The sequence below is a fragment of the Centroberyx gerrardi genome, chromosome 24 (genome assembly GCF_048128805.1).
Source record: "Centroberyx gerrardi isolate f3 chromosome 24, fCenGer3.hap1.cur.20231027, whole genome shotgun sequence".
Taxonomy (NCBI): domain Eukaryota; kingdom Metazoa; phylum Chordata; class Actinopteri; order Beryciformes; family Berycidae; genus Centroberyx; species Centroberyx gerrardi.
In genome coordinates this window covers 12,893,069-12,921,018 of record NC_136020.1, presented here as the reverse complement: position 1 = coordinate 12,921,018, position 27,950 = coordinate 12,893,069, and the positions used below count along the sequence as shown (strand labels likewise).

Genomic DNA, 27,950 nt, shown 5'->3' with positions numbered 1-27,950 from the left:
TTCCCATTGGCTGGTAATGAATGCCTTTTTCAATCATTTTTCAATCGCACAAGTAGAAATGAGGTGTGTTGACGTGGAGGAGGGGTCACTGTACAGGTCGTACTCTCTGTAGGTGAGGTAGTGCTTCAGTCTCGGGGGGAAGGGGACAGCAGCCATGGCTTCGGGGTCGTTCAGCGTCCTGGGACTCATGCGACCTCTGATCACCAATCGGCACAAGTGCTGCAGAGTCCGCGGCTGGCCTAGAGACACACATCTAGTTATATCAATCATTCCTAAAAGAAAACATTTTTATCTTTTATTTACTTATTTTGTCTACCTATTTTATTCCTGTTGTGTTTGTCTGGTTTATTCTTTTTTTTTAACCCTGTCTCTACTCCACATCTGATTTTTTAGCTATCTTATTATCTGTTATTTTGTTATTGTCTGTGACACATGTTATAACTCAAACTCAGAGCAAGAGGGATGGTGAGCAGGTAAATTGTTGTTTCCTCACACATTCTCCCTAAAGATACGGTTAAAGCTCCTATCTAGAATCTTTTTGGAGGATAACCAATATGGATGGGACTATACACCAATTTTTAAAAGGATTATTTTGACTATTTCATCTTACTCAAGTCATAATGAGTGCATTCAGTCTTATCCAGGGGGAATTTGTTTGTATGGATCCAGTCTCATGAATCATGAATTTTCTTTTCACTCAAATTGAAGGGTGTACATTTCAAAACTCATGGGATTGGCACACTGTAGCTGTCTCTGGGGCTTCTTTCCTGAATTCATCATTGCTTGGATTAATGGTATTTCAGTTCATTCCAGATCACAAATAGTGAAAAATTCAGCCATATTCAGGTCAATCAGTCAAGGTGAGACACTAAACTCTACTCACTAAATTGTATGTGTGCTCTGCCAAACTTCACCACGGTGTTGTAAAGATCATTGTAAGGAATAAAATGAATATTGTGCTTTTTATATGAATAACACACTCTGTTCTTTGTTCTCACCATGGTGAGGTAATCAGTATGTATGCGTGCACATGTACTATATATGGTTATGTGTGGTTTTGAGTGATCCTATAGGTGGACACATAGTTAGGAGTTTGAACTGGTGGGTTGGCTTTGAGCCAAGTGGGTTTGGCTCTGTGCCAAGATTTACAGTTTTGTTTACTTCAACCTATATAAGTGAATTCTCATCTCCTGTCTTTGTCACTTCTTTGTTACTTGTCTGGAACACTGAACTGAACCATGCATGTCTGAATAAAGAATCCACGGAAGACTCTTGAACCTTTACTTATTCATTTTGACTCACAAAGGGTGAAGTTTATTTTTCCCTTACATCATTCTCTACAAATCAGGGTTGTTCTTTATTGAGTGATAGAATGAAAATGTAACTTTAACCATATATCTTCACACCTTAGCTGTGATTTTTCACACCCATAATCGTCTTCTCATGTCATCAATTAATTTAGATGACATCACATAGGAAAGCAAACTTCTGGGTTCTTCGTCTACTAGTTTGCATGGAGTATTGTGGTACTGTGATGTTTTTTATGAACATGAACACGTACTCTCGTTTTATAATAAATCACGTTGTGTAATCAACTCTCGGCTGCAACTCAATATCAGGAAGATGTAACTCACATTTTGTACATTCAGTGTACGTGTGAATGTGACACATGGTGCTGCTGAAAATGAGCATACGTTCTTGGCAAATCTCCCCGGATAAACTGAAGGGGAAAAGAAAAACTATCCGGAGCAATGCGTTGGTAGTTTTACCCAGTATGTCACAGATGTCCGGCCACTCCGGCTTCCTCTCCAGGATGCGCTGGAGGTTCGGACAGAGGCTGACGTGGCTGACGTAGTCCAGGAGCATCTCCACCACGCTGCCCACCAGATGCACCAGCCACGACACCGACACAAACTCACAGAACTGTAGGAAGAGGTGGAGACAACAACAGAGTCGTTGAGTTACCAGGAAAGTGATCTGTTTGTTGGTTTAGTTCTTGATAGATTGGCTGATTTCAAAACGTTTGTCAAAAGTTAAAATGTCAAGTTTTTCTTTATTTTGACTATTTTCCACATTTTAGAATAATAGTAAAGACATCAAAACTATGAAATAACACAAATGGAATAATGCAGTGACCAAAAAAGTGTTTAACAAATCAAAACTATCTTATATTTTAGATTCTTTAAAGTAGCCGCCCTTTGCCTTGATGGAAAGGCAAAGGCTTTGGAAAGAAATTCATACATAGGCACCAACTTCACTATTTATATTTGTCTAAAAAAACACATTTCAAGCATTTAAGCATAAGCCTTTAGATCAAAATGGCTTTAAGACAATGAAAAACATAGTACATTCACTCAGGTGAGTCCAAACTTTTGACTGGTAGTGTATAACTGTGGAGTGTATAGCAGATTAGGACAGATATTATGTGTCTGTCATGAGAACATAGTATTGACTCATGTTCTTACAGAGACAACGTCAGGTTGGCTGTAAATCTGGTAGGCTTGGTTATGGAGGTCAACCCAGGTACTATCCATTTCCTCACCGTTACCATGGTCACACTGGAAACACCTACCGGGGGAGGGTATTGTAGAGATAACATGTTAATAGCATAATCTGGCACAATTTTGTTGACATAACTCCACGCTGTACCTGTTAATGATTTTTGTTAGAATATAAGTACTCCAACACTTTTTACTTGAATAAATCCTTAAGCAAGTGCTCTGACTTGAGTGAAATTGAACCGAAGAACCTCTACTTAGGTGCTTCAGACCTACTTGTGAGCGTGATATCCACTGTTGAGCAGCAGGCGCAGCATGACCCGGTCCTTCAGGCTGTACTGCAGGGCCGTGGGAAACACTGTGTCACTGATCACTCTGAAGTAACAATTCACCTCCGCTCCATAGGACAGCAACAGACGCACCAGCTCATACCTGCAGACACAGCCAAACACAATAGCATGCACACTGCAAAATGATCCTGTTACTGCCACACAGCCAGGATGGAAGGTGGAATTCCTTTCAAGTCAGATGAAAATTTGCCTTGATATTTACAACCATTTCACTCCTTGCTAGAACTCTTTGAGGATACAGCAGACATGAAGTTTTTATGGCATACTACCTGGTTACTCATATTGACATTAATATTATTGTAAAGGTAATGCATGTAATGTGTCCAGCTACAATAAGTTGGCAGACGCTGTTCACATTAGAACGATTCTTTGCGAGTATTTTTTGCTCATGTCTTGCTAGTATCCTGCTACAAGTATCATTCTCCATGACTCTCACCAACAACATCATGTCATGTCCAACAAGAAATAAAAACAAAATCCACTGGACTTAAAATGAAGAGTTGAAGATGTTTCGTTACTCATCCAGGAGGGGATTCCCCACCACTAAGTAGAACTGGTGAAGCCTCTCGGATGAGTGGCAAAATGTCCAGTGGATTTTGTTTTTATTTTTTGTTGGGCATCTTACTAGCTGGATGACTGAAATGAATCTACACAGACAACATCATGTCATGTTCATCATGAAGGGGAACACACACACACACACACACACACACACCTCATATACTCTAGATGATGTCAGTTCTGGCGACACACACACATTGCCTCTCCCAGTATCTCTCACACATACACAGACAACCTGACACACACACACACGCACACACACACACACACCACACACCTCTCAGCCCGTATGGCGACCAGAATGCACCGCAGCGGGTCCAGGTCAGTTCTAGCTCCAGCTGCCAGCAGCATCTCAGTACAGGTCACGTCCCCATTGGACACGGCAAAGTAGAGAGGACTCTTCCTCAGGTCCCCATAGTTCTCTGCAAGGAGATTTTCATCAGGTCTGGACAAGTGGCCTCAAAGCAGTTTACAGGACATATTACGACATAAATCATTACTGCACAATTTAACAGAAAAGGTGATGTGATTGCTCTCTGGTCACAACCTTAACATAATCATTATACTGATGTTTCACTATATCCAGCACCTAAGAAAGGTAGCAATGTTGTCAGTGACAGTATGTCTTTGAGCAAGCGTGTGTGTGTGTGTGTGTGTGTGTGTGTGTGTGTGCGCGCGCGTGCGTCCAGCTGCGCCCTACCTGAGATGTGTGTGTCCAGCAGGGCGTTGACATTGAAGCCCTTCTGGATGAGCAGCTCCAGACACACAGCATGCCCCCCATCGGCTGCTGAATGGACCGGACTCTGACCCGAGAGACGGACAGCTCTCTTAGTGGTGAGGGGGATCAGAGTCCTCAGGGCTCTGGAGAGAGAGAGAGAGAGAGGGAGAGAGGGAGGGAGAGAGAGAGCTACAGAATTATTCAGCGCCAGAATTGACAAATGAGCTAGACAGAGAAACAGATGGCTCTCTTTGTAGAAGTCACTACAGGGATCACCGTCTGCAGAGCGCTGAGGTGGAGAGAGACACGCTTTATTCTCGCTTTGTCAAGTCAGCTGCAGAAGGGAAAGAAAAGACTGGTGTTTGTCTTTGATTGCTTGATTGGTTCTTTCTTTCTTTCTTTCTTTCTTTCTTTCTCTCTCTCTCTCTCTCTCTCTCTCTCCCGCCATCTGTCCCTCCCCATACTGTATAACCCACGCCAGACACTATATCCATTATAGGTTCCACTCCCCATTCATAACATACCAGTGCTGGGTTGAATTCCGTCAATTCAGGGAAGTGGACTTTTAAAATTCAGTTATTCATAAACGTTTAGCGTGAGAGTGCTGTCACGTCCAGCCTGTCAAGATCATTGAGAATGGGGCGCTCTATCAGAACTGCACTTTCTCATTCTGGACTGATGTGAGTGCACTGTAGCGTCGCTGCAGGACACAAAGGTCAGCTCACAGGAAGTGTCCCTCATAGGCGGCTCTGTGTATGGGCAGCTGGCAGGCGTAGCTGGCCACATTAGGGTTGGCCCCGTGCAGTAGGAGCAGCTCGATGCAGTCCAGGTTTCCTGATCCAGAGGCGTCGTACAGGACTGTGTCTCCGTTGGTGGCCTGGGCGTTCACATCGCCACCTAGTGGAGCACAGGGGAAATACAACACTGGGTCTGATGAGCAGGCTAAATTGTTGTTTGATAATTCAGCCATGAGGGATTGTAGTCCATTCTTTCTTTCTGTCTTTCTTTCTTTCTTATTATTTTATGAAAGCCTATAAGTAGGCTACAGCAATCAATTCTGTTTCTAGCTGGCAGCAATAGATTCATCAGCAAATGTTTCATGTAAAGGTATTTCATTTAAATAAGCTTGCAACCGCTGTTTGGTTTTTAGGTGTTTCATATACTGACACAATTTCATATTGTTTTCCTGTGCCTGTGTTCATTTTAATTGTAATATATAGAGGAGAATACATAGTTATATGATACATAGGCTGAAAAAAGATGGGATTGTACCTTGAAGGTTTACGCTGTCATGCAAAGACACAAATCCATGAACTTGAACATAATAGTTTTAGCATTTTACCATGCTGTACGAGTAGATCCAGAGCCTCGGCGTGGCCGTATTCAGCTGCGATGCCCAGAGGCGTCACCCCATGACCGTCTCTACTAGACACCTGGCCTCCGTGTCGAAGCAGCAGCATCAGAATGGCTGGGCAGCCCAACTGGTGTAGGAGATAGGAAGGAAGGAGGGAAGGAAGGAAGGAAGGAAAGAAGGAAGGAAGGGAGGAAAGAGAGAAGACAGAATGTAACCCAACTGAAACCAAAGTAATTCAGTGAGAAATTTAGCCTGGGTGTCGAGCTCTGATTCAAATTCGCTCATGCTGTAGCCAGTGTGGATGTTGTGCTGTTCACCTTCGCAGCTTCATGGGTGGCCGTCCACTTGGTGAGACACACCTGCTCCACGAAGGCTCCTCCCATGATGAGGGCGAGAACCATGTCGTAGGATCTCTGTCTCACTGCTGCAAAATATAGAAAGCACAAAACAAACTCTGTTAAAGCAATATTCCACTTAGTTTTAACATGGGGGTTATTCTGCTCTTGACCGCCATGAAAACCAGAATATAAACTAAGTAGCGTTCGGATTTTTACTTCCCATGTATTTGAATGAGGTCATGAAAATAGCCTGAAAACTGACATTTAACATGTTTGTGAACAGATTCAACAACAGATCCCACTACTGTGAGTTTCAATTGACTGTTGGTCCAACGTTTAAAAACATAATCTTCGGCAAATAGCATTTTTATTGATAGAAGAGAACATAGTGGAGGGATATCATTTAGGAGAGATAGTTCCTGTTGGGAGACTGGATCTTCTTTTATTTTTAAATAGCCTGGTAATTTTAGCGTAAACCAAGAATAGAAATGCAAAATGACGACAGACCCAGGACTGCTTTGTTGTCTTAAAAGCGGGATCTGTTGCTGAATATGTTCACCAACATGTTAAATGTAAGTTTTCAGGATATTTTCGTGGCCTCATTCAAATGAATTGGAAGTAAAAATTTGAATGCATACATCTGATCTTGGTGAGTAGTTTATATTCTGGTTTTCATGGTTTTCAAAACTAAGTGGAATATTGCTTTAATCTGCCATTACTGATGTGAGTGAGTGAGTGAGTGAGCGAGTGTGCTCTGTTGAGTGTATCAGAGGGAGTGTGTGCTACCGATCAGCAGCGGCGACTCGTTGCTGCTGTTGGTGTTGTGAGGTGACGCCCCGCGCCGCAGCAGCACCCCGACGTTTCCCACCAGGCCGGCCTCGGCTGCCAGACTCAGAGCCGTCTCCCCGTCCGCTGTCTGCTCCTCCAGGGTCAGCCCGCTGGATGTCGATGCTGATGGACACCAATAAGAGTGCGTGATCACATACAGTCCCCATCCTAAATCTGCTTCTCCAAGGTGTTTTCCTCCAGGTGTCTGTGCTGATACACATACACCGAAAGTACAAAATGTTAGGGACACTTCTTCTTTTCGCTGATGAGGTGAATCCAGGTAAAAGCCATTATCCCTTATTGATTTCCCTTATTAAATCTCTACCAATTACAAAGGAGGAGATGTAGATAAAGAGAAGCAGACGATGTGGATTGTGCAGAAGGGGGATGCAACTCAATATCAGGATATGGATAAGACTACCAACCAACAACAGTAGTATTGTTATTGAGTGACTGTTACGTTTGTATTAGCAGTATGTGATGATTCAGATGGTAAGTGATGCTTGATCAACACTCACACTGTCACACTATTCAGAGAGGCTGGATATATTCAGCCTGCTGGTGGTGTTAAATGCAGTCTGGTGTGTTGCTGAGCTCTCACCCTGCAGCACCACATCCAGGGCGTCCTGGTGCGGCTGCTCAGCTGCTGTGTGGAGAGGCAGCCTGCCCCCGCCGTCTCTCTCTCTGAAGGCAGACACACAGCCTGACAGCTTCCGCAGCGCATACACATCACCTGGGGAGAGGTGCAGCCGAGATATATACACACACACACACACACACACACACACAGAGGGATGCGCAGGGAAACACACACACGCACATGTAGGAATATACATGGACACCAATGAGTTCAATGAGTTCCACACATGCACACATACACGGAGAGACATAGAGTACATATGACTAAATGTGCATGCACACACACACACACAATACACACAATACACACAGTGAACTCTACCTTGCTCAATCGCTGCCATTATCTTCAAAAAGTCTTCACAATTCGCTTCCTTCCTAATGAACATGAGGTGAACATCGAGTCAGATCAAAATATTTGACTTTAAAATCAGATTGATAGTGCTTTATAACAGTGTTGCAGTTGATTCACTTTAAATTTGTTGATTCAAGATGTCTTCAAAATTCAAAATGTGGACATTCTTTGCTGTCAAAAAGGTTTTTCTCTATCCAATTGATAGAGAAATTATTGAGAATGAAGGCTGTAGCATTATTATTTGAAAGGCAGTTTCAATTTACATTTCTGAGTGAATGGAAAGGTGAAAAGTGAATTAGCCCCAAACCTGTTTTAGTGAAAGCATTAAGAAATAGTGGAGGTACATTTTGATATCTTTTCTTTCCCACCTGTTTGCATGTATTGAACATGGCAGCTTGTAGGAATCCTGAATGCTCTCTCGAATGGCAAACTCAATAAGTTCCTCATCTATACCTTCCAGTTCAGTGTCACCCATTTCTGTAGAGGGAAAAAATGATGAATGAAGCATGTATTTACACTGAGCCTCTTACACCTGGATAACTTGTTGTAATACAAGAGAGTCATGCTTGAAATGAAGTTACATGTGCTAGTAACCCACATTACAACATGCTCAACAGTCACATCTGTGTGCAGTTTGTGCTTCCTCCACTGCCTCAGGCATGCGACTCGTGTGTTTCTTTGAAGGGTCGCTGGCATAGCGTCACTCCCATTCATGCTTGAGATTGCATTGTCATGTGTCAGTATATTAGTGTGGATTTGTATATCTCTTAGGTTACACTACAACATGCTGTCACATATCATGTTAGCCATAACAAAATGTCCAATTTGTCTTAACTTTTGATTTTGTCTGCAGTTTGTTCAATGCTTAAACGTTCACCTTTTGTGTTCCTTTTAACACCGTATGATTGCATTCATGTTTAAATCGACACGTGTCAGTAATACATGCCTGACAAAATCACATATCACATATCAAACTTGTAGTTTCTATGCCCTCTAACACATGCAAGTCATTTTGCAAGTCATTGTGTGTGTTCATTCTGCCGTGACTCTTGCATGATTGCATCTATTCTCAATATTGAGTCACATTTGTTAGTAATACACACTCGATACAGTCACACATCACATGTTACCCATGTCAAAATGTTGTCCGATCTCTCTCACCTGTTGATCTGAGATTTTTTGTGCCTGTGAATGTTCCAACTTGCAGCTCTTGTGTTTTTGTTTTGCAGGGTCCCGAGCGGTCTGGGATATATTTAGATCTGACCTGCTTACAACGACCTGACTCAACTAAGAGTATGCCTGTCACCATTTCACTCCGGCTGCAGTGCATGGAGAAAGTTGCTGCACTGTGACTTCATTCAAATTAGGTAATTTCCAAGCATCTAAGTAAAACGCACTTCATATGTTATGGGCACATATCACACCTACTTTGAATAAACAAAATATGAGGGACATCTCTCTGATATTGAGTTGCAGCCCCTTTTGCACAATCCACATCTCACTTGTCTCAAAGCTCCTTCCAATTTAATAAAGGAAATTAATAAGGGATAATGGCTTTTACCTGGCTTCACCTCATCAGTGCACTTCATGGAAACAGGAAGTGCCCCTAGGACGTCCCAAGGAAGTGAGAGCACATCACTCCGGTTTTAGCTGCTTTGCACTGGCTCACAGTTTCCTTTACAATCGATTGTAAAGTCCTCCTACTTGTATACAAAGCTCTTAATGGCTTAGGTCAGGCCTGCATTACAGGATCCCTCAGGTCTTCTTCTGCTGGTTTGTTAGAAGTACAAAACCCCACTCAAAAGAAGATTGGGGATGCAGCCTTTTTTAAATATGCTCCTAAATTAGATATAAGATAATATTAGAGAGGCTATTAGAGCGACTGCTAAAAACTTTTCTTTTCAACTTAGCTTTTAGCCTTCATTTTAACTGTTTAATTTGATTGTGTGCTTTTAATGCAATTCAATTTGTCTGTTTATTTGCATATTCTTATCTTTCTAATTTTACTTAATTTGATTATTTTAATGCAATGCATTTTGCTTGTTCTTTTATATATATATATATTTTTATCTGTTTGCCTTCTATTGATGTAAAGCACTTTGAGCTGCATGTTGTGTATGAAAGGTTATTATTATAATATTTTGTGCATTCAGTGTACATCTGCACACACACACACACACACACACACACACTCGCAATTTAATAATAACCAAAGAGTACATATGAGTAGAGGCTCCAGCTGATAAAAGCAACAAAGGAACTCACTTAGACAAAACATACCATGGTTGAATATCCCATCTAGTCCCGGTTTGGAGCCCCAACCCCCCACCAGCCACACACACACACACACACACACACACACACACACTAAATTTAACATACAAGGAACTTTCATCATCTCACTTTCACTTTACCAAACAACAGCTTGAGCAATAACCTTGACGTACTTTAAGCGAAACTTTCCCTCAAGAGAACAAGCACCCACTTTCTCTAGATGCATAAATGGATGTGTGGGAGTTTATGGAAAAGTCTCAGACAGCGTCAGTGTGTGACACAGTGACTCAGCCTGTAGGCGGCCTCTCCACCACGTCAAAGACTTCACCAGTCTGTCTGGAGTGAAGCAGACCGCCGTCCCATCCTCAAGTTACACTACACACTTGGGGACACACACACATAAGCTCTGCCTGTCTGTCTCTGAACTGGAAACTGAATTTCATGCATTGGATTTGAGCAACCTTGGATTCTTGTTCCCTATGAGGAAGAAAGTGAGTAGCAGGTTTTCATATTAATTTGTTTTCCACAAGTAGTAGTTTAATATTTGTGTGTTATGAAAGGGTCTACACCAATACTGCTATTTCACAAAATTGCATTACCAATCATGTTGTGCTCGTTAAATATAAAACTAGCGGAATAATTTGAATTTGGACCAAGAATTGGGTCAGCTATTCATGCTGATAGAGTGCAGTGGAAGTTGCTTGTACTGCTTAATTTGATTTCATGTAACCAAACTGAATGACCTCAAAAAGATGGCAGAGGACCATGCTGTGTTTCCTCTATAGTTTTTAGTATTAAGAGTGGTGGCGATGAAGTAGGTTTCTGTATCTGTCATTCATTTGGTCCCAGTTCTGGATATATTGTATTTTATGGTGCTAAAGCTGTTTTTTTGTTATGATAAAAGAGCAAATTTTGCAAACATTTTTCAAATGCTTGCTTGTGTTCTGGGGAGAAATTGGGAGATAAATTAAGTTTTATTCCAAAATGAGATATCCAATATTTGAGAAAATTTGACACTTAGTCCAACACACTGACTGAAAACTGTACTTTTGAAAAGAAGTAACCTGAGACCTTGATTGACAAAATGATAGCCCAGTTATAGATTGGATCCTCTATGATTGAGTATTTAAAGTGATTAATTGTTTGTTAGAGTAATTTTTTCCAAAATGTATTATGATTTCAAAAGTTGCCAATAACCCTGTCAATTAACCCTGTTGCCTCTCTTTCCCTTTTTTTTTAATCTACTGCATGCTCTATATGCAATGTGTGTATGCTTATATTGCTGTTTATATTGCACAAAGTTTATCAATTAGCACGTTTTTACTGAAACTGAAAGATTACATTGTCCTCTATGGGTTGAGGAAGTATGTCCCTTGGGCTTTTCTGCCCCTTTTAAAACCCATTGTATAAGTTCAAAAGTTTGTGGTTGTCAGATAAACTGAAGTTGTTTTTCTTAATTGCTGAAATGGTGCCATTTTGGAGATCTGAGTTTTTCAGCTGCAATATTCTGTTGTCCACTTGTGTTAGTGGCAGGCTGATTTGTGAACTGGGTGTCCTGTTCTAAAAGCTAATGCAGACCCTTCCCTCCCATCCACACACTATGTTCATACAAATGTTTAGACTTCTCCATAATTAAAAAGAATTAATGGTTATTTTGGCCTCCTTGTTGTCCAAAGCCATAAATACAATCTGATTTGTTGATGTAGGTTCATTGTGCAATAATTTCCTCTTCCCCTTTGAAACACAAGACAAATTAAATACACAAGACTAACACTAACATTAACTAGAAAACTAATTTGAGGAAATGGAGCTGAATATACATCTTATTTACAAACATTTGCTTGATTTATGGAGTTTTATTAAACAAGATCAAAATGATCAAACTGTGTCAAAACAATATATATTAGTGGAACATCCTCCAGCATGCTCATGCCTCCCATATTTGTTTTTTCCTACAATAAATATTTAGGAGCAGCATTCAGAGGTTTTTTCCCCCAGCTCTCTATCAGAGAATCTGGGTGGGGAAAGTGATTGAGTAAGGCTGGCCCAGCCCTCAACAACAATACCATCAAGGTGCTCTTAGGCAAGACACTTAACCCCCCAACTGCTGCAGTGGGGCTGCTCAGTGTCCCGCAGCAGGAGACTGTGTTGGTACTGGTGAGATCCCTGGTGTGAGTGTGTAACTATGAATGTGAAGCAGGATGGTGCTGAATAAGAGCATGTGTGCTGAGTAAACACCTTCCTCAAATAAATAAAGGGTAAAAAAAAATACTGTTATTATATCCAGAGGCCAGAGGTGCGAGCATACTAATAACTTTATTTATATAGCACCTTTAAAAACAGAGTTTACAGTGCTTTGACAGTCAAAATAAAAGCAGGATACTCAAAATGAATTTAAAAAGCAATGAAACAATAATAAACAGAGATTAAATTCAGATAGGAGGACAGAGGTGGATAAGAGCAATATTCAAGTAAATAGTAGGATAAGACTGTAAGATGAAAACCAAAACAGTAAGGATAAAATAATATAAAATAAAAGTAAGATAAGTTAGATAAAAAATTAAGATAAAAAGATAAAAGACGATAATAAGATGATAAAAAGACAATAAAACGATGATAAAAAGGTATTAACTGTTATACAGCAATGAATACAACATACACTATGATATCCAGTATTTTACCTGATAAATTGAATGATATACGTATTACAGTAAACTGTTGTTTGCTTTCTCTCTATCAGATCTTGAAAACACCTTGTCTCCTCTTGAGTCTGTTCACAAGTTTTAATCTCTGCTCTGGAAAATTTGGGACACCGATAACTGATGATGTGAGCAAGCTGTCATTATTGGTGAGATTACTAACTTGTTACTGTTTAATATATATCCGATACAGTATATCCCATTTATATACATTATAGTCACATGACTTGGAATTACGTTTGGCTCAAATGCTCTGTCTGTCTGTGTATGTGTATTTAAGAAATTGTCACATGTGAGATCTTGCATAACAGAAGTGATGCATTCAAAATCTCTCTTTATTTCTATTTTCACCACAGAAGCAGAATATTCCAACTGATTATGAGATTCCTGTTTATTACATTCCCAAAGAAGTGGTAAGTACAAAGCAGTTTAAACAGAGAGAATGGGGAGTAGTCAAGCAGAGATGAGGAAAGGGGGCCATGCAACTTTTCACTCTTTGAAACCTGATTGAATATTGAACACTGGATAACCTTTAACCAAGATGTTGATTGTTTTTGTGCCGGCAACTCCAGAGCGGCATGTGCTGGGTGGTGTTAAATATCTATCCTCTGGAGCAAAGCCTTCGGAAGCTGGCCAACATGTTTGGTGCCATATCCTCCAACAAAGAGAACATCGTTGTCTTCATTGCGATGCTGAAGAGTTTACGCTTCACTTTTGACCATGAGGAACTGGTAAGATCTCAACAGCCACACATGCTGCCTGAGTGCAAACAGTAATTGAATGATGAATGGATATTTGTGGAGTGATATGTATACTCTGCTGTCCGTTGTATGTCTTGCACTTTACCCTTGCAGTGTATGTGAGGTCCTGCTGTGCACCATATGTGAAGTTGTAGCTATCAACATGTCTCTGCACTGTTGCCTCCAAGACAAACACCTCTACATCTATTACACTTGGCAAATAAAGTGATTCTGACTCTGAAGTATAGGGCTACTTCACTGACTCTATTGTGCAAATGTTTTGCATGGCTTTTGGTTGAAAAGGTGAAACAAAAGTAGTGCCATTTACACTCAGTGTATAAAACATTTGGAACACTTGCTCCATGAAATAGACTGTGAAATGTGAAAGCTATGATCCCTAATTGATTCCACCTATTAAATCCACTTCAATCATAAAGTCAGATCATATGTATTTCTCAAGTACTTTTGACAAATCGAGTTGACCACACCATTGTGCAAATAGGGATGCCGTTCAATTTTAGAGTTCTCAATATTCTAGTTAAACACTGTTTTGCATCTCTGCTCCTATAATTGAGCTTTGCAGCCATTTCAGGACTGACTGTTGTCTGATCCCCCAGGAAACGGCAATGCAAGTCTTCCAGTGTCACTATCGGGAAGGGAGCCTAATGTCTGGTCTTTACTTTGACTACATCAAAGAACTCTTACATTCTGCCGCTCAAGGAACAGTCGGCTTCCCATGCAAGCCTCCACCGTGCCTCAACTCGCAACAAACACCAGGTAAGCTGTTAGATCAGACCTGTAGCCTTTAACACACAGGCTAACACAGTAGAAACTGAAGGAATCACATGAGCAAAAATTGCATGAATAGCAAGTCAGCTGCAGGCGATATGTTGTAAAAGCTGTGACATTATCTGAATGTCATCTGAGATCTGAATCTGAGATGCACAGTAATGGCTATAGTAGAAGCCTCCCATCATGCATCTATCCTACGTTAGTACTGCAGTGGCCACTACAGCCTATTCTTACTCAGTTATTATCAAGCAGAACTGAATAAAAGTACTGTAGCCCAGAACCCTGGAATCACATACACTTGTGATGGACAAGGATCTAATCCCACCAGAATCTTATCTACCGTTTCAATAAAGAAAACATGGATTGGACTGCCAGTTCTCAGAAACTGTAGACTGCTGTAGTGGCATTACCTGTAGTTTATAATGTTTTCTTCTTCCAGGGAGTCAAGAAGAGGGTCGTGAACACAGCTGGTCGAAGAGAAGTCCCTTGCTTCTGATCCTCATCCCCATCACAGCTTGTGTCTTCCTCTTAGTGTGGCTGGTAAGTTCATGACATGGGGAAGTGGACTTGTTGATCAATTTTTCACCTTTAACAATTAATCTTTGTGTATTTCATCATTTGTGTTCGTATCTGAAAGTAAATTTTGGGGGTAATCTATAATAAGATACAGCAGATACAGAGAAAATAGAGAAATACGGAGAATAGTTTTACTTGAAATGCAAAAAAAAATAAAAATAAAAATACAAATTTGGGCCAATATCCAAGTATTTAAATAGCTATTTGTTTGCCATTTGCCTTCTATTTTAAGAATTATTATTTCCTCCTTTGTGGCTCCTTGAACAGATCTGTCATGTTATTCAGGCTGATGATGCATTAAAGGTCAACAGATCAACGGGTCCCACTGGTGAATCAGTCAAATTCAAACGGCATGGAGAGTGTGTACTCCACAATGAATACTTACACAATAGCCAATCCCATGACTTGCCATTTTCTCCATGGCCCAAAATGTGACATGTTGTCAGGCTCTTTAAGAATCAAAATTCAGTTTTGGGCCATTTCACATTGAGGCTACCTATCCCAAATGGATAAATTAAACAGGGGCTGAGATGACAGCTCTGGGACGTCCTGGATTGACCTGTGACCAGACCCACAGTGCAGATCTAACATCTTGCTGCAGTTGAGGAAAACACATATAACTTCAATTTTAATGTTTTTTTTCATTTTCTTAAGTAGAAAGTTAAGTTAATTTATGTCTAGTGATTTCCATGTCCTTTAGGCCAATACTATAAAATACTATCCTCCATACAAATGCTGACCTCAGCTTGAATTGTCAGGGAAGCAAGCAACATTGACACACTACTTTTTTAAAAAGATTCCCTTGTTTGTACCATGCTGCTTACACTATTGTGTATGCCGTTGGTGGACACTTTCATCCAGAGCACCTTACAGTTGTACCATGAGTTGATACATCTGTGATAAGGGTGACCCAGTGTGTCTTGAACCCCCGACAGTGTTAGTAGACTCAGTACTTAGTGCTGCCAACTGAGCAATATGGAAACACATTCTTGTGCGTGGAAAAAGCCAAAGGCAAAAATCCACCATGGTGGCAAAAAAAATGTAATTCTAATCTCATCTAATCTAATTAAAACAAAGCCATTCTCAAGAGGCTCCCATATTTTTCTCATACAATCGCATCCGTTTTTTTTGGGGGGAGGGATATTTAGTATGTGTCGCACCCAATCAGAATCGGTCAATACTTGATGTCCACCATTTCTGTACTTGGGGGGAAATTTTCCATTGCCTTGGGTTTTTGGGTCTCTGTGGGTCAGGCTAATGAAGCCTGTACAGTAATGTGCCCCAGTTTTGCTATTTGGGGAGCGCTTCCAGGAAGGCAAGACTTATGAGTGCTAAGAGCTGCTCATTAAATATTCAATAGTCCTTTGAAGCTCCCTCATTATCTTACATAACGACAGCCATTTTCGTGATTTAGTATCTGTCATTAGAATTTGTTGATGCATTTCATAGTGCACCATGACAAACTGGAATAGAAGAACATTTCTGAGACTGTAAGTGTGATTCTTTTTTTTTTCCAGGTCAAGTCAAGAAGAAGGCGTTTGACAGTGTGTGACATTGAGAATAGCCAAACGACACCCTCTGACACCGTCCCAACTGTTTCTATCTCCGTCCCACTTCACACACTCGCCCACACCGCCGATACTCCGTCAGTGGGACAATCGGTCCTTGAACACGAGAGCGGATGAAGCATGACGAGCGGAGAACAGAGAAAAGGGAAAAGTTGGACAGCACTGACAGAACTCACTTTCCAGGTTGTTCCGTTATTGGCTGCAGCCCACTGGGTGAATGAACGTGGTTTGACACTTCGTCCTCCTCCGCTTTCAGCATGACAATTAGAAAAAAAGCAACATCTGAGTGCATGGACATGTTTTGCTCACCTGCCACAATGGCAGGTGGATTACAAAATTCACCAGGCACTTCCACAACTTAACCAGCCAAATTTATTCTTTGGAACAGAGAGAAACACCTCTCCAAACAATCGTTGGTAATGTGCCAAATTGGCTGGTAAAGCGTAAATTTACTTGTCACAGCCAATAAATCCCAGCATTCAGCTGGTGGCTGGCCTAGCTGAGAATCTTTTTTTTTTCATTCCTATCACTCTGAACTGGTCTCATTCAGTACTCTGCCATGCCCCCCTTTGAACTGGAATCAAAAGTATCACTGGAACCTCAAATCATGGAATCACTGGAATATTCACCTGAACTAGAATCACTGAACTGATATCACACTTGACTTCCTTTCATTCTGAACTGGAATTCCTGCCGTCAACTTGTTGGCAGCATCACGGCGGTTAGAGAGACTGTCCTTTAACCATGGAAGGGGACCGGTTTGGTCCCTGTAATCCCTGTCAAAGTGTCCTTGAGCAAGTCACTGAATCCCCTCCTGCTCCTGTCCTCTGAGCCCTCTATAGTGAAATGCACAGATGTTTGTGTCTCTCAGAGGATATGAAAAGAATTCCTAACTATACTGTGTGTAATATATAACAATTTTAGTATTCTAAAAATCCTTAAAAATAACAACAACAAAAAATGTCACAAGTAAAGGGACCATTGCATTTGAGCACTGTTACAATAGCTTGGCTTGTATTGGTTGTTGACATTATTATGATCTGTGGTCTGTCACAATCTGTGAACCTGCTAGTCACAAACAACACACTGGACAGTCCTACAAGTGTCCTACTTTCTGTATCAAAGATCTGACCAGATGGCAGATAGCCATTGCTGGAGCCACTTTCAATCCAGTCATTGTATTCCAAAGTTGTTGCCAAGAGATCTATAGCTGCTGCTCGGCCGCAGCGAGTGTGTTAGGGTTTTTATGTCTTATTCACTGAGTCAATCATGTTCAGTCATGAGAATATGACTCTCCGAGTGTGAGTGTTCTTGTATGTGTCAGAGAGAGGGAGTGAGAGACAGACAGGGACAGACAGGACGAGAGAAAGTGAAAGAGATAGAGATGGATGGATGGATGATCTCAGTGAGAAGCATAAGGAGGGCTTGTTCTCATCACAAAAGAACTGGCCGTAGGCTGGAGGAAATGGCAGTTACAAACAGAACTGATGTCGGCAGATCCCTATGAATCAACAGCCGAAGAATCTTTCCAGACCGCAGGGTATTTCGTCTCATCTGTGGAAGTTGGGGAGTATTTCAATAACAATTTAATGTATTTGAAGGGTTTCATTCCACAACAAATCAATGAAGTTTGGAAAGTTACCCAAAGTGAATCAATCATTTTTTTTAAAAATACACATCACAACAAAGGTCTTAAGATAGCATATAACTTAAATTGTTTTATTGTCTTTTCAATGATTAATTTGTATTATTGTCATTGTTGTATTTTGTGAATTTGTGTATTTGTACATGGGATTTTGAAGTTATACTGTTTGTTACAAGGTAGACCACTTCTAAAACTTAAAGGACTTTTCCAGTCAGTCTAATATTTCAGATGTTAAGTAGGCCTTTTCAAGCCAGGGATGTAAGTGGTCCATGAGCAAAACTGTTTTGTCATTGTTTTATAAGTATATTCTGATAGGCCTATTAATTGACAGCACTGTAAAAAAAAAAAAAAAAAAAAAAAAAAAAATAGCATACAGCTATTATTATTATTACTGGGATAACAGTGGCACACAAAGTGTCTGAATGTTCCAGTGGGATCCTATTTATGTTACTTACAGAGAACAGAGAATATAGATAGATATATAGATATATTATACAGAATATAGCTGCCTATACTGTTCAACTCCAACAAGAAGAAAGGCCCACCTATGATGGACAACTATGGGCTTGATTATTCTTGTTTTTGAAGTGAAATATTTGGGCTATGTTACTCATCGAGATCTAAGGATATAATATTGCCAAGTCATCTTTTCAGGCTTCCTCTGAGCCCTGATGTCAGTCTAAAGGGATGAAGACAGGTTCACTGATCAGGAGGGTTTGATGCATCTATCTATGCCCTGTTTATGATATTTGACAATTGCATCAATAAAATACAGTTTTGTGCAGGGGGATGGAATTTGTAATACTTGAAATAAAAACAATTTGTCCTAGATTGCTGTAATGTACAACAAGGAGCAATGCTTTGAGCTGGATCTAGCTACGCTGTAACCCATTTGTTTCCCCCATAGGAAGTGCTGCTGCTTTTGGAGCCTATATTTCAAACATTTGTTGGCAAAGATTTAATCTTAACTTTTATTCAAGCAAATGTTGAGCCTGTTGAATGAATGAGAGTGGCAATATCCCACCAAGGTCATCAACATGGTAATCATGATGATCACCATATGGATCATGATCATCATACTTTATAGGATTTAAGGGCTTGTTGTATTTTCTGCGTTATCGATAACCTGTGACAGAGGAGCGCCACATTTCGATTTCTCCACGAGGATTATGTGCTTTTATTTTGTAAGGGGACATCCGCCGGAAGGACTCGGACTTTTGCTTTGGAAAGCCTCGACCAGAGGTCGCCATTATTCTGCCTGGCTTGACGGTCCAAATAACGACGGTTATAATATAGCGTTAAGTCGGGGGTAATCTATAAAGTCATCAGTCAATTTGTGCATTCGGTTCCTCATCTGATGAGCTATAAATCGTTTGCACAAAATGGATAAACGATCCGAGACTGCAGGTAAGTTGCTAAGCTAGCTAACGTTAGCTAGCTATCCAGCTAGCTTCCCAATCCTTGCTGCCGCCAAGAACACACTGCCCGTAGAATTAGCCATAGTAGCTAGCTGGCTATCTAACTGTAGCTGTAAGCTTTTTAGCCGTTTGTTATCTCTTCGCCGCCGGACCCATCTAGCGAAATCTATTCGATTATTTTTGGGGGGTAACGTTATTAAGTTTCAGCATCGGGGCTGCCGAGTTGCCGCTTGAATCTAACGTTATGTTAAATAATCCTTCCTGCCGGCCGTCCCCGAGCTGCCACTGCACCGTGCAATATTATCTGTGATAAAATCCTCTGATCAATAATTTGCTGCCCACATCGTCTGCTCAAACTTGATCTGACTCGACTGTACTTTGGCGCTCATTCTCTACACGATTACACACACAGCCCCCTTCAACATATCTACAGTGATCAAAGCATGCCACTTGCAGTGCAGCGCCCCCTACAGCAGATTCTGCTTCCTAGCCTAGCTCAGGTGCTATTCAGTACTGTGGTGATGGTACCGCCCATTCTGCTGTCAGTGGCTCACATTCAACACACACTTTTACAAACTCCAAGGATTTCAAGCGCAAGAGCAAGAACTCAACCCATATCATAACTGATGGGAAAGATTTGTATTGCGACTACTGCTTTTCTGGTCCCTGTTTTGAATACTGTGGACTAAGCTAAACCAGACCTGGTGTGTGGGGGGGGGGGACTCAATAGCAAAAGACCCCTGTGTTCATTGCATATCATTGGACCTTTATTTAACACAGTCTCTGAGCTAACTGACTTTGTTATGGCATGTGTTACACAGGTGTGGCTGGAGCCTCCCTTCCCCTGGCCTCCCTTCGCCTGTTGGCTTCCCCTCTGCAGCTGACATATTCATATATATGGCAGGTCATACTGCAGAGAAATGTGAAGCAGTACAGTAAAGTGGAGGACTTTGTGACCATGGTGACCCGGACCGTTCCTGAGCTCATGAGTTTTAAGCAGACTGCCCAGCTCATCTTGGGGTTGAGGGCAAGGGTGAGAATTATTTTTCACTGTGTGTGTGTGTATGTGTGTGTATTTTAATCAGCAGGTCCTCATTTGTTCAAGCCTCAGATTTCTGAACTGGATCGGGATGAAAGAGCCAAAAAGCAAACATTTTGAAAACCTATTCCATTATCTATCGGAGATCCATACTTAAACGGGTAGGGGGTCTTGTTCCAGATCAGAGATACTCTGACTGCTGTCGGGATGGAACCTGTGACCCTCCAGTTACGCTCTTATGATGCCTTGTCATCAAAAGGCCCTGAATCCCGCCACCTCGAGCTGTGCTCTCCAGGCTATGCGACTTCAGTGGCATTCCTTCCTAAGATGTCTATCTGTGCTTATTGGACATCAAAGTGGGTGCTCTCACCCCATTATGTTGATGAACTCCACATGTTCCCCCTCACAGATCACACAAATCGAGACCCAGAATAACGGATATTGTTTAACTTTTTAGCTTCTAGCTTGCCTCTCTGTTACCTTCAATTTAGTTGTTCTTCGTCAAACTCATTAACCTCATTTGCTTTGCAGTCTGTGCAAGCTCCGTTCATGGTAGCTAGAATATTGTAACTGTGGTTCTACTCTACTTGTGAGGATTAACGGTATGTTTTTGTTGAGTTTTGATTTGTTTATGAGATTTTTTTTTTCTTATGACTATAATTTGTGCTATTCCTTGTGTTGTAGATCATTTTGGAGTTGCTCCGCAAAGAGGGTGCACCAGATTCCCGGGCTATCCAAACTCTCATCAATAAGCTGAAGGTCTCTGCATCCATAGGGGTAAGAACCTGAACACAGTTTGTCAGGAACATGATTTAGTCAATACAATGGTACCTTGTTCATACAATTTGATCAGTGCAAACGAGTAAAAATGTAGCAGTTTTTAAAGTCTCGCTTTCCTAAGGGGCTAGTTATATTTCTATTCAACACACTCGAGCTTCAAGAAAAAAAGCGTCTTTCACTGCAGTTGAACAGCTTAATGAATGAAATAAGACCAAGTTACATTCTGTGTTGCAGAAGGATGCTGAAGTGGAGAAGTCTCAAACTAACTTCATGGTGTTAGTCCAGAATCTGCTTAAAAACCCTGCTGAGAGGAAGCGCTTCTTCCAGGTATGCTTTAGTATATAAACTGATGTGAATCAAGTTGCCTTAACGTTAAAAAGTAGTGAAAAATGACGGTTAGTTGTCTTCACACTAAGGTGTTCATCATATGTGCACATGCAAACATACACTCGCACATACAAGCTCTAGCTTTTTAGATTTTATTTGTGATTTGACATCTGTGATGTCCTTTGTTGCTCAGTTCACACCTAGGAGACATTTAGCACAATATGTTGCTTACATTATTTAGATGTAATAATGGGCAAAAGTAATAATTATAATATAATTTGTTTGCCATTATTTTCTTCCCCTCTTAAACTGACACAATTGGGCCTGGATAGCACAGTGCTGCTTGCAACACACACACTCCTTTTCAACCGCTTGTCTCTTTCCCACATCACCACCACCAATCCATAAATAACCTGAGGGCTGGAATACCGCCATGAGATAAAATGTTAATGCATCAAATGTGTTTTTAAAGCTTTCACATCCCATACAACAAAACTAATAAACTTTAGTTATACTTTACAGATTTTATTTATCCTGGGGCAGAAACAGAATTTAATATGGCATTTGCTTTTTGTTTTTTTTAACCATTCAAGCATTATCTAAAATCGAACTTCACCCTAATGTAAAGATCGGAGAGATAGAGATACATTACATGCATAACTCTTTTCTTTTGACCAAAGTGTTAGATTGACCCTCACAATTCCCAGGGCACAACACTGTTAAAGATACACGTCTCTCTCTCTGCAGGAAGTGTTCCCTGTGCAGTACGGCTCCAAGTTTGATACAGCGCTGCAGGCTCTGACGGCCGGCCTGGTGTGCAAGCTGGAGCAACTTCTTCCTGTTCCCAATCTCTCCCGGGTGGGTACATGTAACTGAAGTATGACTTGATGACAACTGAGTGCACTGTAACATAAAGTACTTGAACACGATAATGAGTGTTTTTAGATGCACATTCGTATACTACTTGGGGGACTTCATATTTTTGAGCTGGCACATGTAAATGCCTTTTCCTTTTTGCAGTAGCCCAGGTCAGGTCTTATCCCAGTGCAGTGTGACTTACAGTAAGTTGGCCGGTGGGATAAGGCCTCCACCTGGGCCACGTTCAAACCTTGCACCAAGCTTTGCAACATGAAGTTCAATGCACTACCTTTTCTTTTTCAAGCGTCCTGTTTGCTATGTGTTGGGGCCCCAGTTTCGGGAGAATGCTTTTCAACGTTACAACAAATATTTAGCCACCCAATTAAACTATCCACAGCCAGTCGGGGTTCCGCTGGCACACTGATTAATTCTGGCAGCAGCATGCTTCAGTGACATGGACTTAACCAATGCACTGGTCCTCTCCACTTCAGTCTTGCTTCTGTGATACCGGCTTAACAACGTTCTGCAAGAGACGCATATGATTAGAAAAACGTCACTGGTCTTAATCGGTCCAGTGAGCTTCTCTAGAGCCAAAGTGTCCTCGGGCTTAAATTTCGGGGCAAAACTCTTGTCACATAGACAACATACATCTGTAACTTTCTTACACCTTTGTTTTTTTTGGCAGTGATTCATCCATTTTCACAACACTTTCTTACATATGTTCCACCATCCAAATTACACTACCCGGCACCTAGGCTTAAGCGCTGCTCCTGATGAGTGTGGTTGGTTTGGAGATACAAACACCCAGAGCGTTTTTTCCCCCATTATTCCACAATGATAACGAGTTCTGCCAGATCTCTCTCCTGCACTGGCACAGTAATGCGGAGAAAGGTCTGGCCAAGCGAGACTAATCCCAATTAAGAGAGGCCTAATAAGGTAGCTGGGAAATGCCAGTATTAGTCAGGATACACTTTATCCCCATCACTGTTGGTTTTCATAGTCCATGTTTCCTCAGTTTCCATGTCAATATTATGTATATTCATATACTGTATATACGTATGTATATACAGGGATATTTGTGATTGGACTATGAAAACGTATACAATCAATACCTCAACTAAGACCTTAACGGGGATGCACACTGTTAACTGCATGTAAACTGCGTGCCGCACCGCACTGTGTGTATGTAAACTTGCTCATTGTTTCCTTTGCATGTCTCCTGACCTCAGCTTGGTGCCATGATCTCATCGGAGCCCTCTGTCCTGGAGGGGTGTGGACGCTTCATCCCGGACCCTGGGGACCTGAAGACCCTCCTCCTGCACCAGCAAGCCAAGGGACTCCTGAGTAGCAAAGGTAAGGTTTAGGTTATTTATTTGCACATATAAAGTGCAAAATGGTGGAAAACAAACTGCAGATTGTGTAGGTGAGGAAAAGAATTTCTTAGAAAAAGAATCAGCTCAAAATAAAAGCAATAGCCTTATTTCACCGTGTCATCATTTGTCTACTCCTCACTATTGGTTGCCTGTGAAGTTGTTGATCTTGGAATTTAAACTTATTCTACTGTTGCAGTCATTGTAAATTGCTCTGGATAAGAGTGTCAGCTAAATACCTAAAATGTAAATGTAATGTAAAAACTTGTTTTCATTCCATTTATTTAGCCTTCATCCCACCATTTAATTCCCATTGTGATTAAAATCTGGCCCAGAAAGCAGCAGCGCATAGTTTAAAAGACAAACCCACTTCATTTAAAACATCAAAAGGCAAACTCATAATACCAGTAAAAGCCTTGGAGAGAGGGCACAAGATGCTTACTGCAGTATACTGTATCACAGCAGTCACATTATTTAGCATTAGAGATTTACCAAGCCTTTTGTCTCTGCATAAATGATTCAACTAAGCAATTAAATCATGATATTTCTATCCGTCTATACTTCTAAAAAAAAGCATTTTCTTGTAATAACAGGGTAGTCAGATATCTCATAGATAGATAGATAGATAGATAGATGGATAGATAGATGGATAGATAGATAGATAGATAGATAGATAGATAGATAGATAATTTGGAAACTTGATTAAAAGCAGTTTAACATTTAGAAAGTAATTGAATTCAGTGATGCATTTAAAAAACTGATTGACCCTCCCTCTTCTTCCTTTGCACAGCAACTATCTCGTCCTCTGTGGGTGACTGCGTGCTCTCCTCACTCTCCTTCCGGCCCAGTCCAGCAGAACCACCAGAATCACCGGGCCGATTGGAGGTCGCCCTGAACGCCACGAGCCCGGCCTCCCTCAGTGACACAGAAGACTTGGGAATGATGTCAGACGACTCAGACGGCCCAGCAACCTCTGAAACTCGAGCGCAGAAGAGAGCGAGATACAGTGAGACGGGATCTGGTGGCGATACTGTAAAGACAACGAGCGGCACCGCGGCAGCACCAGGAGAAAGCGGCGGTGCGGAGAAGAGCGGAGAGGTTTCCACAGCAGAGCAGTCTACCACTCTCCAGAATAGCGGCGTAGATACAGCGGCACCACCACCCCAACTTGGAGCAACACCAGATAAACCGGAGCCGCAACGGCCGCCCTTGAAGTCAATCCCTTTCAAGGTAGTTCAAATGCCGATTAAAAACGTTTCCGCCTTGCAGAGTCCCGGCGGCGCTGGAGCAGGAGACGGTCAGCAAAAGGCTCGAGTCACATTGCACCAGTGGGTGTCACAAATTGCCAATAACACCCTCTCACTCCCAGCCTTGCCGCCACTTCCTCCACCCAAGTTGACTTCAGGGGGCAGCGCCAAGAAAAGCATGAAAAGAAAAAAGCATCCAGCTGACCGATACACTTGCAACGTCTGTGATAAGAGCTTCCCCTACCAGTCTAAGCTAACGGATCACCAGCGCATTCACACGGGAGAGAAGCCGTTTACGTGCGCGTCATGCAGCAAGAGCTTCAGAACGCAGGCGTTCCTCAACAACCACCTGAAGACCCACAGCACGGCGCGGCCGTACATTTGCGGCCAGTGCGCTAGGTGTTTCCACAAATTGCAGAGCTTGAGGAAGCACATGCTCGTCCACAGCGGCCAAAAACCCTTCTACTGCAACATCTGTAACAAGGGCTTCACCCAGTCCACCTACTTCAAAAGACACATGGAGTGCCACACGAGCCAGATGACTTTCCCCTGCAAGCACTGCAGCAAAACCTTCCCGACGGCGTTCAAGCTGTCGAACCACGAGCGCTGGCACACCAGGGATCGCCCCCACATGTGCGAGCGCTGCGGAAAGCGATTCCTCGTGCCCAGCTTGTTGAAGAGACACATGGGCTATCACATCGGCGACCGTCAGTACCTGTGCTCCCAGTGCGGAAAGACCTTCGTCTATTTGTCCGACCTCAAGAGGCACCAGCTGGATCACGCGCCCAAGACCAAGCTCCCATGCCCCGTTTGCCAAAAGAAGTTCTCCAGCAAGTACTGCCTGAGGGTCCACCTAAGGATCCACACCAGAGAGAAACCCTATAGATGCTCCATATGCGACAAGTCCTTCACGCAGATTGGGAATCTGAAGGTGCACATCAGGTTACACACCAATGAGCGCCCTTACAGCTGCGACCTGTGCGGGAAGACCTACAAGCTGGCCTCGCATCTGAACGTCCACAAAAGGACTCACACGTGCAAGAAGCCCTGGACGTGCGACACGTGCGGGAAGGGATTCTCCGTCCCGGGCCTGCTGAAGAAGCACGAGCAGTTGCACTCGAGGGAGAGCGCCGGGTATCCCGCCAAACGGCGACACAGGAGTAAGCACAAGAAGCACTCCCTCAAGAGGAAGTACGACGACGACGACGATGGTAGTGACGACTATTAATGTTCTGAAACACTTTTTTTTTTTTAATCCAGGCTGTGCTTTTGCTGTATACCCATGCTATTTTTTCAGCCCTGCCCTGTTTCACTGTATGTGACCGACACCTTCTCTTTGAAAATGTAAAACTAGTGAAGTTGTTAGCCAACCTAAGAGCTTTGCTTACAAAATATCAGTTAGAGGCTGAAATGACCCTCATTTGTCAGATTTTGAGTAATAAATTTAAGGTAGCAATGGAGCATTTTAGAATGAAACATTTTCATTATATATTGATATACATTTTTACATTTTCATTCTTTGTAAAGATTGAACTAAACACACCTGTATTTTGAGTTTTGAATGTTTTGAAAGTTGTAAAAAAAAAAAAAAAACTAAGTCAGGCTGTTGAAGAAGCTGCCTCAATATCATGTGAATAGTATCAGTATTTCAAAGTGTTAATGTATGTGACAATGTAGATAGAGCGTCTCCTCTGTAATTGAATGTAGCGGTGGTGCTTGGGAACATTTTTAGCTTTGTAACCACATCCCTCCCTGTGGCGGCTGTAGTGCTAAAATCTTTTCACCAGATGCTTTTTTTTTATCATATAATCCTTAATTGTAAACATTGCAACTACTCTACTTTTGTTTTTGAGCAAAAATAGGCTAAACTATACTGTTGTTTTGATTTCACATTTCATCTAACAGTATAGTATTTTTCTTGCCCTATTGATGCACCACTGCTGAATAAATATAGAGGAAACATTAAAATAATTATTATTTAGCTTGGACACAATAAACATTTGTCAAATAGTATACAAATAGTTTAATGTTGTTGTGCTGTGCATCCTAATCTATCCCATTGCTTATATTATTTGAGCAGCCATGCAAAGTAAACAAGCTTACAAGTAGTGTAACTGATGTACTGATTGGATTTTTTTTTTCTTCAGTTTTTGAATTTTTGCAGAAAAATAAACGTTCATAGCAAAGAACTGTTGTTGTGTTGCTTTGTTGATCAAGTGAAAATCTTAGTTTAATTAGACCACATTTACAGTACTACATTTTACACATATGAAGAAAGGAAACTGCTGAATGCATACCATGGCTAACATTTTAGCAATTTAAGATCTCTAATATAAGATAGGAAATAAAACTTGACTTGACAGGAAATAGGCGGCGGCGTGCAAAAGCCGTCGCACTTTTATTTTGAAAAACGCGACCCGGAAGTAGATGGCTACATTAAAAATCTAATAAATTATATATTTTCGCGTAATGAATGTATCTACCAGACAGATACAATACGTATTCAAAACTTTCGGAGTGGTCCTCATAGTAATTTCAGTTCGTAGGTGTTAAGCTGAGTCAGCAGAAAGATCAACGTGAGAAAACCAAGCCAGTTAGCTACTTCCTTAGCCTCTGACAGCAGCAGCAACAAGGCAACAGTGAGCAGTGCAGAGAAAATAAGGGTCATTCTCCATCAAGGGTGGAGGATTTTACAATATGGATCAACAGAGGACTAACAGCTCCCCAGGCTGTTCTGGTAAGATTGCTTCAAATAAAAAAAAAATCCCTTAATGCACTGAATCTCATGGTGGGCTGACATTTCAGCCTTTATGTTATTGCATTCATTTGTATGGCAGGCAGCCTAAATTAGCTGTATTTTATACATGTCTTTATTGCTTGTTATCTTATTGGTCATCTGTTATTACTATATTGTATGCAAAGCACTAAAGCAACAACATAAAACACTTTTGAAAAGTACTAGGCAAATAAAGTGTACTG

General features: G+C 41.5%; 3 protein-coding genes across 3 annotated transcripts; 2 read left to right on the top strand and 1 right to left on the bottom strand.

Annotated features, from left to right (window-relative positions):
• Positions 1 to 33: 33 nt before the first annotated feature.
• On the bottom strand, positions 34 to 8,113 carry asb15b (ankyrin repeat and SOCS box containing 15b). Its single transcript, XM_071906057.2, has 13 exons — positions 8,007 to 8,113; positions 7,609 to 7,661; positions 7,249 to 7,380; positions 6,606 to 6,770; positions 5,799 to 5,905; positions 5,470 to 5,608; positions 4,853 to 5,024; positions 4,110 to 4,270; positions 3,687 to 3,831; positions 2,775 to 2,930; positions 2,466 to 2,568; positions 1,770 to 1,923; positions 34 to 239 (listed from the first exon to the last, which is right to left on the bottom strand). The coding sequence occupies exons 1-13, from the start codon at positions 8,111 to 8,113 to the stop codon at positions 34 to 36; spliced, it is 1,800 nt and encodes a 599-aa protein (XP_071762158.2).
• A 2,278-nt stretch (positions 8,114 to 10,391) lies between these two features.
• LOC139917032 (uncharacterized) lies at positions 10,392 to 16,404 on the top strand. Its single transcript, XM_071906053.1, has 7 exons — positions 10,392 to 10,403; positions 12,653 to 12,760; positions 12,968 to 13,024; positions 13,184 to 13,342; positions 13,969 to 14,128; positions 14,583 to 14,683; positions 16,237 to 16,404. Exons 1-7 carry the CDS (start codon positions 10,392 to 10,394, stop codon positions 16,402 to 16,404), a joined length of 765 nt encoding a protein of 254 aa, XP_071762154.1.
• A 2,820-nt stretch (positions 16,405 to 19,224) lies between these two features.
• LOC139917041 (uncharacterized) lies at positions 19,225 to 27,096 on the top strand. The gene is made up of 7 exons (XM_071906061.2): positions 19,225 to 19,339; positions 20,172 to 20,383; positions 21,074 to 21,166; positions 21,404 to 21,496; positions 22,244 to 22,354; positions 23,584 to 23,707; positions 24,515 to 27,096. The coding sequence occupies exons 1-7, from the start codon at positions 19,315 to 19,317 to the stop codon at positions 26,197 to 26,199; spliced, it is 2,343 nt and encodes a 780-aa protein (XP_071762162.1). The 5' UTR covers positions 19,225 to 19,314; the 3' UTR covers positions 26,200 to 27,096.
• Positions 27,097 to 27,950: the final 854 nt, after the last annotated feature.